Source organism: Scophthalmus maximus, chromosome 4 (genome assembly GCF_022379125.1).
Source record: "Scophthalmus maximus strain ysfricsl-2021 chromosome 4, ASM2237912v1, whole genome shotgun sequence".
NCBI classification, from domain to species: domain Eukaryota; kingdom Metazoa; phylum Chordata; class Actinopteri; order Pleuronectiformes; family Scophthalmidae; genus Scophthalmus; species Scophthalmus maximus.
In genome coordinates this window covers 16675001-16687237 of record NC_061518.1, presented here as the reverse complement: position 1 = coordinate 16687237, position 12237 = coordinate 16675001, and the positions used below count along the sequence as shown (strand labels likewise).

The 12237-nt window shown below is 41.3% G+C and overlaps 1 protein-coding gene across 1 annotated transcript in view; it reads left to right on the top strand.

The window, feature by feature from the left end:
* ush2a (Usher syndrome 2A (autosomal recessive, mild)) overlaps positions 1–12237 on the top strand; it is a 176120-nt gene that overhangs the window by 23101 nt on the left and 140782 nt on the right. Inside the window, exons 11-15 of the mRNA XM_035627624.2 lie at positions 634–848; positions 2845–3066; positions 4922–5015; positions 11390–11585; positions 12184–12237. The exon at positions 12184–12237 is cut by the window's right edge and continues 77 nt beyond it. Of these exons, the coding sequence (XP_035483517.2) occupies positions 634–848; positions 2845–3066; positions 4922–5015; positions 11390–11585; positions 12184–12237 (781 nt within the window). The remainder of the gene's footprint in view (positions 1–633; positions 849–2844; positions 3067–4921; positions 5016–11389; positions 11586–12183) is intronic.

Sequence of the window (12237 nt, the reverse complement as noted above, 5' to 3'; positions counted from 1 at the left end):
TCTCTGAGGTGTGTATGTGAGTGTGGGCAGGATTTTGGGAGTTGCCCTGACGTGGTCGCTCAACTCAAGTCCCCTGATAAAAAATAAAAAACACTTTCTGGAGTTCGGGTTGTGTGTGTGTGTGTGTGTGTGTGTGTGTGTGTGTGTGTGTGTGTGTGTGTGTGGGGGGGGGGGGGGGGGGGTGGGGGTTGAATAGTGGTGGTGGCTTAATGCGCTTCCTGCTGTGTAACCTACTGTCCCAGCCCACACTGTGGTGGGGGAGATAACACATGACACGCACATCCACACAGACAGGCAGGCACATGGTGTATCTGGAAAGAACTTGTTTTGAACTGTTCTTGTGTATTTATCTGTCTGACAAAAGTTAGACAGTCTGTTGTCAATACAGAAAGACAAGTGATGATTTATGAGTAAAATGACACCATTTGAACAAGACTAAGGCTGCGCAAGACCTTTCGATGAAAATGCAGTTTGGATCAACACAAAGTTAAGGACCCATATGTTTCAATGTTATGTCCACACCATTAAAAGATCTGGAGGGGGCAGCTTCACCATGGTTTGATTCATTACATGCCTGGCATGTTGAATTGTATAACATTTTACAGATGCAACTTGTACCTCTCTCCTCCACAGATATTCTATGTCATAGTTCAGTTCGGCGCCCTCCTGCCTGAATCAGTTCTGATCCAAAGGCGGAGGATTGACCTCGCAGAACCTGAGAGTGGCGCCACCACAGAGCGGCCTTGGTTAGACTGGCAGTACATGGCCAGGAACTGCAGTGTGTTTGACATGAAGAACAACGGGCCTTTACTGACACCAGACTCGGTCAACTGTCTGCAGTTGCCCAGGTAGCTTTGATCTGTGAATCTATGGAATTGGAAAATAGTCAGTGCCATTGAATATGTTAATATTGTCTATAAAAAGAAGGTATAATATCTATTTGTTCTGCATTGATCACTTCACAATATGTTTTGTACAAAATCATCATACATGTGTCAAAGAGAGAAAATATGATACATATATTTTTTATGGAATACGCTTTCAGATAAAGTTTGTGGTTTTAACCATTTTCAATAGACTCACCAGAAAACCCTCTGACTTTTAAAGTAAGTTCATGGAAAGCCTACATTTTTGACTGTACATCAACGGGACAATAACACAGTATACTTACTGTAGGTATTATTGTTAATCCTGAGAGGGCAACACATATTTTATACACTTTGAGGATAGGAAGAAGGGTTGTGAAATTGTAGGTGTTTGTCTATAACTGTCATCGGTCAGATAAAGATAAAGGTGTCTCTGGACACGGATTGGTTTTCCCATTTGAAACGGCCTCATCTGTATGTGGGAAAAGTCATTTTTTTGTCTGTTTGGGGCATTATTCCCAGAGCAGGATCACATGTTCTTATTGTATGCTTTTTACCGGTCATTATCCCTTCAGCGCAAAAAGAGATCACACAGATATTTACTGGCAAGACTGAATGAACAAGTTCATGAACACAAACAAATGCATCTGAAAGCTCATCTATGCTCACGTCTGTGTGGGTTTGTGCACGTACAAACGCATTCAACACAAGTCAAAAGAAATTAAGGAGGATCAAACATAAACACACACACACACACACACACACACACACATGATGGCACTCTCACAGTGACACAGAGATTTATGAAGCTAACCACCTCCAGCGTTGCTTTGGCACATGACCGGTAACAGGCGATTGGCACTAGATAGAGAGATGGATTTGGAACATACTCTAACATACACACACTAAATCCTGGCATAGCTGCTGGTATCAAGGCGTCGGTTGGCACTTGATAGAATGGTTACTGTATGAATGGATCACAGATTATGTAGTCACTGCTTATTTTTCACTTGACTGACAGGCGACATCACACACAACCTTTCCTGGCAGAGATACCACTATCAAATTGGCATGAGAGCAATCGAACCTGACATTGGCAACATCGTGACACTCTCTTTGAGAGTAGTGGTTGATAATTATATCAAAATGTCCTTAATCTTGCAAGATTAATACACCCCATCAGGAGGCATCGCTTCCTCTCAGCCTGCGGGAGTGTCTGCCACGATAAATCTAAGAACACCTCGGTCATGCAGATGTTTTCGTACCAGTCAATTACAGTTCTGCTCCAGGAGCGTTGTTAGTCATCAGTTTGCATCCTTTCGAGATATAGAGGGCCTGAATGAGAGCATACCTGTACATGTGTTATTGTGTGTCCGTAGATACTGTCAGGTGTGTTTTGAAAACATTTTAATTACATTCACTATCAATATGTTAATACTCGAAACTCAAGCAGAAAAACTAAACACGCTGTACAATAAGGCCAAAATTGACCTATTTGGACACCTACGCGTGTATCATTTGTTGGCAACTAGAGATGAAACGGTGTGAAAGTTTCATAGCAAGATTATAGTGATCAGAATTATCACGGTTATCAGTATTATCATTGTATTGTTAAAATGTACTGGTATATAATTCATATATGTATTATTCATAAAAATTATAAATTAAAGTGCAGACGTCGACCTCAAACGTCTGAAAGTCGGGCCTTAATGTTGTTGCTAGTGATGGCTTGAGCAAAAGCAGCTCTCGTATTGTCACAGCCCGTCGGTCCTTCCGCCATGTTCAAGACGTAAAATCCACGTTGCCTGCTGTGCACCTGTGTCCTCCAGACTTGACATGTTACTGTTCCACAACATCTGCGTTTAGTTGAGCTATGGTGAACATCTTTGAAAGTAAAAAAAAGACCAAACAAACATTTTTGTTTCCATTTTATATTTGAAATCCAATTAATTTGTGAATGTTTCTTTTTCATTTCTAGCGATGTGCCCTTCTTGGGGGGTAACATCACATTCAGCCTGTTGACCCCGCAGCCAAACCGGAGACCAGGCTACAATGACTTCTACAACACTCCTGCCCTGCAGAGAATGGTACATGCCACGCAGGTCAGGGTACGTCTGAGGGGACAATACCACACTGGAGAGGCTGGTGTGAGCCGGCGACACAGATACTATGCCATCAACGAGATCACCATCAGTGGCAGGTGAGGAGTTTATTTATACAGACTAGATCTACTTTCAGGATTTCATCCGTATCTGGTGGCTGTTGTTGGTGTTTGAGTTGTTGTCATGATATATGATTTCATCTAGATATGTAATTGGTATGGTATCTGGCATAATTGATAAATGTCTTTATCTATTTCCTGTAAGTGTCTACAATTTCACAACTTGAGAAATGGGAACCAACATGTTTAGCATATTAACAGTTTTTTGTCAGATAGATAACAGACTTTTATTTAAGTGTCGTAATTGGTTGAAAGAAGCAGTTCAGTGCTGGATTGTTATAAGTGTGCGATTACAGTTTGACATGGAGAAAAAATATTATGACACAGACTGGTGAGCCTCAGCAGAGCTTTTTAAGTAATTGTGAACACATCTCTTCATTAAACTGACAGAGTGACTGTTTCTTATGACTGTGGTAATTATAGGATTATGCAGGAGGCAATCATCTCTAGCTCCGTCTCTCCCTCCACCTCCCTCTAAGCTGTTTTAATTAGTAGCTTGTTACAGTGAAGTGGGAGAAACAGAGATTTAGAGCTGCTGAAATCTCATCTGTGTATTCTCCCCCCCCCCCCGTCTCTTTCATTATACTTCTATTGCTCTTTCTCTTAGTTCTTTATAAAGCATGTAAATAGGCATAGTTGCATGAGAAAAACAGTCATAACTCTAGCATGTGTGTCTTTCATTATCTCTGTATCTCACTCGTGTATGAGAGTATGGGTCTATGTTATGGGTCTATGTGGTTAAACAAAGTCCTCCACAATATATCATTGGTCAGCTAATTTTGCAATGTTAATATATTGCACAATGAGCCAAATCGGAATGATGCAAATAGAAATATTTCATTATTAGTTTGGCATATGTAGTTTAGAAGGCTGTTGCATTTAACATTGTTACATACAATTGAGGACTGTGCACTTATTATTTATTAGATTTTTTTTGACAGACCAGGGCAACAGATCCCTGCTATAACCTCAGTTGACCCGAAAGCATTAATTGTTTGTTTTTTCAATCTTATCTTTTCAATTCTTTTCTGTCTTTTTTCATCTGTAAAATGATAGTAATCGTTATGTTTTGACAGATATACACTGACTCCTAATTTTCTTTCAAAGCACTTATTTATTGTTAACTAAACTTGACCTTAAGTTTCTGTAGGTGTTGCCCTTTTATTTCAGTTTCTATACATCTGAATTGCAATATAAAAAGATAGTTATTATTTTCAGTTTTACAAGATTTTACCAGATTAATAATTTTCAAAATGATTTGTGTATGAGCGGATTGAGTTACAATGTTGCAACTTGTTTGTGGCTCGTTTCAGTTTTACTTCAGCGGATCAAATCACTGCTACGTCTCAAAGTCGGTGAAGCTTAGACTTGTATGAACCACATACCACCACAGAAGTGCTGCATAAAAAAAAATTTGATTAGAAATATAGAAAATCTTCAGTGTTTATATGGTTCAGATTTGATTGAATTAGCCATCGTGTGACAGAAAGAGGCATAAAGAGAGCAGGAGGTGAAAGGATACAGAGAGGGAAGGATGAAAGGGAGAAAGTAACTGAATATCTGAATGAATAATTAAGAGACTGTCAGAGAGAGAGAGAGAGAGAGAGAGAGAGAGAGACTGCTACCTGTTATGTTGCTCTGATAATTGTCAGGATGGCATTCATAAATGTTGAATGGCAACTTCCAAATGGCATTACTGCTGTTCCATAGATTTTGGACTTGGGGGCGGTGGCTGTGGGGGGGGGTCCCTTTGTTACACAAAATGACATATTGTCTTTAGTAGATTTGTATAACACCGTTTGGTGATGTGTTTGTCTTTCTCTCTGTCATCCAGATGTGAGTGTCACGGCCATGCAGACCACTGTGATACCAGCGTCACGCCTTACCGCTGCCTGTGCCTGCCTGAGAGCCACACGGAGGGAAACAATGTGAGGAACACGCACCCGAACATCTACCGATATGTGTCTTCACCTCTCTTCACCACCTATTTATTTACATCAGTTTGTTTTCTCTCTTTCCAATTATCAATATCAGTATTGGATCCAGTATCGGCTCATATCACGTTCAAGCACATAATCCCACACACAGACGAATTCCCCCGGAGGAAAAACCTTTCATGGCCATAATCAAGCCTTTTTTTCTTTTAACAACATAGAGAGGACTTCTGCAATCAATTACAAATACAGTTACACACAAACACATTCATTAGGACTCCTCCCCCGTGCAAAGTTGATCCTCCTTCTTTCTAGTAGACAAGTGTTTAATTCCTTATCTGCTGAGCACCTGACTACCATGCTTTGGGATGCATGTGTTATACCAACAGCACCAGGTTCTGCTTCAATCCTGACTTTAGTGTCCAGATGTCAGTGCTGCCAAGCTGCAAAATAAGACAATGCACTGAATGTTGTGAAAGTTCATTATTTTGCATCATTTCTACTTTGACTGACATCAAGCCTGCCGGTGCAGGACTCTTTTAAGTGTTGTGTAATTTGTAGCAACGTATCAGTATGCGATGTCATGGACATTTTTTACATTTGTTTGAAGTCAGGTCACAGTTAAAATCACAGCAACTATTTCACACACTGGTGTGCTGCAGAATAGCAGTTAGCTAAAGCTTTGATTTTCAAACTAGTTTGATCCAAACCCAACATCCCGGGGAAAACACTGCTTCGCATGTAACGGCGCTAATACAACTTGCCAGGTAATAGTCCGCATCATCCCAACAAAAGCCTCCAGTCGATCAGCAGGGAGAAGTTCAGTACGACTGCTTCACCTCGCTGAAGCACTGCACAGCCTGCATTATTCACTTCTTATGTTTCATTCATACACCATCCTGTATGTGCATTAGTGTGTGTGTGTGTTTGTGTGTGTTTTTTACACTTTCAAAAACTACTCACTCTCCTACAATCACACTGCATTTAATTTGTTTTGACCTATATAAACCCATCCAAAAATAACTTATGGAACAAAAAGTCACAGACACACACACACACAGACACACAGACACACACACACAAACACACACACACACAGACACACACACACACACACACACACACACACAAACACACACACAGACACACACACACACACACACACACACACACACACACATAGACACACACAAACACACACACAAACACAAACACACAGGCCCTGTTCAGACGTCATATTGCAATACATGTTATTTGATCACAAGTGGACAGGTGTGAAAGCACCCAAGTGGGATTTGAGATCCAGTCCCTCATATCACATTCGAAGGTGGTCTGGGACGAACGTGGCCACGTTATTTAAACAGTGTGAACGCAAATGCGTCCCGGGCCGCATTTTAAGCACCAATTTCATAGTGAACCAAGTGTATTTTTACACTTCTCAGTGTTTCCCACAGATTGACATATTTGTGGGCAATTTATTAATATTGACTTAATATTGAATTTATTAATATTGACTCCCACATATTGAACCTGGACCATAAAACCAACCCAAAATACCCTCAAAAGGTCCTCACAACGTTATCGCGGAAACAAAATATTGTTCACACACACAAAATAAACTGGACATTGCAACATCATTGGAAGCATTCGGACTAATGCCTGAATTCTGCCTCTTTTTTCTTTAATACCAGCATTTATATTTCTCTATGTTACATTCCAGTTTTCTCTCTCCTGTCTCCAGGTCCCTTTCCCACCTCCATCCTCATCTCTTTGTTGATTACTCTCTCTCTCTCTCTCTCTCTCATACACACTTCCCTTCTCCTGGGTCTCAGTTTAAATAATGTCTCAAATCGACTAGAACAATGACATTCCCTTAGCATGCATCTCTAATCAGCCCTTTTTCTCTCTCTGTTTGTCTTTCGCTTCATTTCACTCAGCCGTTTTCTCTACCCCCCCCCCCACACACACACACACACGCACACCCACGCACTCTTTATTGCCTCGCTGTCTAAGTATTTATTTAATTCCTGTTTGACTCTGTTCGACGTGTTTCATCCCTGTATTTCATCCGTTTTTCTAACCCTCTTTGTTTCCCTCTGATCCGTTTCGTTCTTTCGGACTACATACAGTAATTTATTTGTGAGAGATGTGTGCAGTGTCTGTGTGTGTCTGTGTGTGTGTGTGTGTGTGTGTGTGTGTGTGTGTGTGTGTGTGTGTGTGTGTGTGTGTGTGTACTGTCTTTCTATAGTTGTGAGGGACAATTTGTTCAACACCATCGTTTTAAGGACATTTTGATCTTGTGAAGATGTTTTGGTCAGTCTTCACAACTTTAGGTGAGGGTAGGTGTTGGGGTCAGGCATCTAGTTGTGGTGGTTAAGGTTAGGTCAACAGGAGAGGAAAATGTGATTTTTTTTCCCATGTGTGTTCTGTGTTCTGTGTGCGTGCCCGTGTGCACTTTTCTTCCAAACCTGTCCATGTCATCTCTGTGAGTGAATATTCAGGACCTTTCTTCTGTCTCCATAATATTGGAGCATAAAAGACTGTGAGGAATATTAGCGTTTAATATTGCATGCGTTCTGTTGACTTGGATCGGCGTAGCACCATGACGGATGTTGTACTAATCTGCAGAATTTCCACAGTGACATTAAAGTGACAGAAATGCTCAGACATGTGTCAAGATGATCAACGGGGCTTTGGAAGACACACACTTAAATTCTCTTGCTCTTTCTCTCTCTCTCTCTCTCTCTCTCTCTCTCTCTCTCTTTCTTTCTCTCTCTCTCTCTCACACACACACACGCACGCACCCACTTTCTCACTCTGTCTTTTGATTCTTTCTTATGTGCACTCTGTGTCAGACTTGATCTCTTATTCTGTCACTTTGTCTCTGTACGTTTCTCCACATCTGATGGATTCAGTCATGTCTGAAAGCTATATTGTATTTTACATCAAATCATACACAATCATACATGTTGTATAATGTCTTTGTCATTGGATGGTTAAGATTAGCATTCTGGGGGATTCGATGTTGTCCAATATTAGTGTTACAGAGTAAAAATAGGTCTTCTTCGTAAAAAAAAAAGCAAAAACAACCCCCTCCCCCCCCAAAAAAATCAGTGAACAAAATGTGTGTGTGTGTGTGTGTGTGTGTGTGTGTGCGTGTGCGTGTACATGTTTATGTGTTATCACATTATGTTGTGAATTCTTCAATTAGTGTGTTTCATTAGATTGAACTGAGTGTCAGGTTTATTCAGAGGTATTTAATTTGAGAGTTTTTTATGTTTGATATATTGTTTACATCCATCCTGAAAATGTACACTATGTGTGTGTGTTTCCGTTTCTGTTTGCATCTGTGTGTGTTTGTGTGTGTGATAGATATTGATGGCTAGTGACGTTAAGTAGCATTGCCCAGGATCTCTTCTGCTGAAGTCTGCCTCAGCAGCAGATTTTCACCTACGCTGGGGTTAACCGGGTTAACTCCTGATACACACGACACAGGCCTGCACACACAAACATCCTCACGTGCACACACACACACCAGTGGCACGACCTTTGCAGTGAGAGCGTGAAATTGGTCATGGCATTTAGGATAAGATACGTTTCCGTTTCCCCAGCAGATTAACACACACTCGCACACACACACCTACTCACACACACACACACACACACACACACACACACACACACACACACAGACAGATGCCTGTGACATACCATCTGAATGTCCACATATCCATTAGAGTAGTCTCCTCACTCAGCAGATTTTGTCGAAACATTCAGAGTGAAAAACAAGATGTTATCCTTTCCTCTGGTTCACAGTCCACAACACACACACACACACACACACACGCACACACACACACACACACACACACACAGCTGTCCTGTCATCTTTTTTATGCATTAAACCAGACTTGGAAAGGGTATAAGAAAACACAGTAAGCAGCCATATTACTAGCAATATGATTTGCACTATATTCTGATTTCATTGGCAGAATAATAACATCCTTTATGAGTGAATATCTTCTTTTTTACTTAGAGTAAACATTTAGTTCTGTCACAAAATTGTAGATTTGTAATCGTAGAAAAATTTTAACAAATGTCCAATTAAGAGTCAGGCTGTTGACTGGAGTGCCTCGGCATCAGCTGAACACACGTTTCCAATGTTCTCACAAGGTATACATAAGGTATACAGTGAACTGACAATGTGTAGAAAAATAAAAGCAATAGAATTGAAACCATGTCAACTCAATCTTAAGTATCTGCTGTCCCTTTCCGCGGCTGCTACTGTGTGCGGATGATGGAGCACCATCGAAACCTTTTGTATGAAGAAGAGAATGAACGTGTGCACTCCTCTTTTAACTCCTGAACGCCAGTCCCTCGACTAATTAGCAGGCTGGGAGAGAGGGAAGGTAATGCAGTGTTGAATGAAAAGAAAGGAGAAGAAAGAAAATAATTCCCTCTCTTTCATTTGGTATGGTAATATTTCCTGCTCACATACTCATTGTGGCTATGGGAATGAGCAGTCGGGGGATAGTAGAGACAGGGGGAACCAAGTGAGGAAGGGGAGTGGTGGGAAACCGGGAGAGATGTACAGGGTGAAAGAGGGGAGACAAGGAGAAAGGAAGGAAGGATGGGAAGATGGAGGAGACACTGAGGTAGAGGAGACGGAAGAGGAATGAAAAGTGAGAGGGAGTTGGGATTGGAAAACTCACCACAGCTCGCTCTTCAGCTCATACCCGGGCAGATGAAGACGAAGGGCTTGTAGTTGTAGTGAGAGCTGTCTGTTGCAGAGAGAAAAAGTACCTTTTGATAAGTGCAACATTTTGAGGCACAGAGCTGCACATAGACCGGTAAGCAAACAGAAAGACAGATGGGCAGACGGGTAAAAGAAGCATGTACAAACAGCGAGGCGGGTAGTTACCGTGGGTACGACGACAGCGAGAGTGGAGGCCAAACAGCTTGACAGACGGATGAGCAGGCAACAGACACGACAAACAGGAGCAGCCCTGCACTCCTGTGGAATAACATGTTCTGTGTGTGTGTGTGTGTGTGTGTGTGTGCGTGTGTGTGTGTGTCTGTGTGTGTGTGTGTGTGTGTGTGTGTGCGTGATGTCATGTTGAAGCTACAAATGGGGCCTTTTGTCTTCTTCACATACCAACATAGATTTTAATGCACGATCCTTTCCCTCACTCTTTGTCTTCTGCTTTTGTCTGCCACACATCTTGCTCATACACTTGTGGATCGTCTCTGTCTCATTCTCTTTCTGTCTCTGTTGTTTTGAATTTACATTTATTTTCTCTCATTTCTGTTCACATTCCTGCATTTTCCCTACCTCCGCTTCTCTCTCATACACAAATAGGAGCATCTTCTCCCATTTCCATCAATGTTCTCTCCTCCCCTTCCCTTCCCCCTGCTCCCCCTCCTTCCTCTGTGTCATACATAATAGGCCCAGTGCAGGTCTGCATGTGTCACACATGGGAGGAACTCCTGTGTTTTTTAATACATTTTTAATCCCACCATTTGATGCCCCCCTTGTCCGCCATAATTTGTACTGACTGCTGAACAAAATCAAAGGCCTTTTACTTGCTGGTTCCTGCCTCTGCAGCTCTCTGCTACAGAAAAATACATTTTTTATATCACCCACCCCCAACACTCACTCACTCACTCACTCACTCACACACACACACACACACACACACACACACGCACACACCTTTGTATGTTTATTTGGACATGAAAGTAGGCCCGTGTGAGAGCTCTGTCACAAGTCACTCCTCATTAGTGATCGTGTGTGTGTGTGTGTGTGTGTGTGTGTGAGTGAGTGTGGATAGATGTACTGGCTCTTTATTATGTAGTACAGAATACCTCTGTGTTTTCTATTCAGATTTGTGTATTATTCTTTTTTTCTCTTTAGATTTAAATTTACATGGACCACTGATTTTCCTCTCTTCATATTTCCCCCCTCTGTCATCCTGTTTCTCTGCTTCTCACTGTTTCTGTGTCAGTCTTTGTTCCACAAAAGCAAAGCTTTTCAACTGTCATGGGACCATTTCTCTATGCACACACGTATATACAGTTGTTCTCAGTAAATGCACAGTTTATGACTTTTTTTTTCTTCCTGCCATTGCAATACACAGCAATACACATGATTGTGTTTATTCGTGATCTCTCGTCAGGTTTTTTTTTGTTGTTTTTACCACAAAGTCTGAAATTCATTTCAATGAATATATTGTGTTTGGATTCCTTTACGTGTATCCAGTTATTCATTATTATTAACTTGCATAAATTGGGTTATTTCTAATAATAATATAGTATAATTGAAAAATATACGTCCGCATATAAATACAATATGTAACTCTGTCATGCAGTGTCAGGGCTGTGCCCCCCTCTACAATGACAAGCCATTCAGGTCAGGTGACCAGCTCCAGCCTATGAACTGCCGGCCTTGCCACTGCCATGGCCACGCCCTCTCCTGTCATTATGACGTCCGAGCCGACGACCGACCAGATGAGCATTATCGAGGAGGAGGTGGCGTCTGTGACGGCTGCATGCACAACACCACAGGTACAGTGTTAGCTACATAATCTATGCGATAATTATAAGTTTATAACAACTAATCATCTATAGATGCAAAAAATGCAGTTTTAAAGTTTTGGAATCATTATCAATGTTAAAGCTCTTTTGAACAGTAATAGACCAGATCCTGGACAGACTCAAATTTAACTTCTAACATTTCAAGATTTTGAGAAACTAATTATCATTCGGCTCAAGTGTGAACCACTGCAGTATTTTTAGGCAGAAAGATGGTGTTGAGGTGAGTGCGAGTATGATTATGTTAAACAGATAAAAACCAATACAGTGTTACACATAGTTCCAAGAAGTACTGTACTGTTGCTGTACACTATATGGCCTCCTTTTAGTTACGGGTTTTGTCGATGACAGTGGTCATTTTTGTGATGGTCGCAAAGTTTTCAAAATGCATGTGTTGGCCTCCTGTGCATTAATTGCACGTTTTCACAATGCTGTGTCCCAGGGAGACAAATACAGTTTAAACCTGAATTTTTGAACACAAACATCTCTTTTGATCTCTGTGTGTTTTCTATCTTTTACCTTGTCTTTCACACGCTCTGTGTCATCCTGATCATCGCTCCCTCTCTATCAGGTAGGAACTGCGAGCTGTGTATACGTGGGTTATTCAGGCTCGAGGAATCTGATC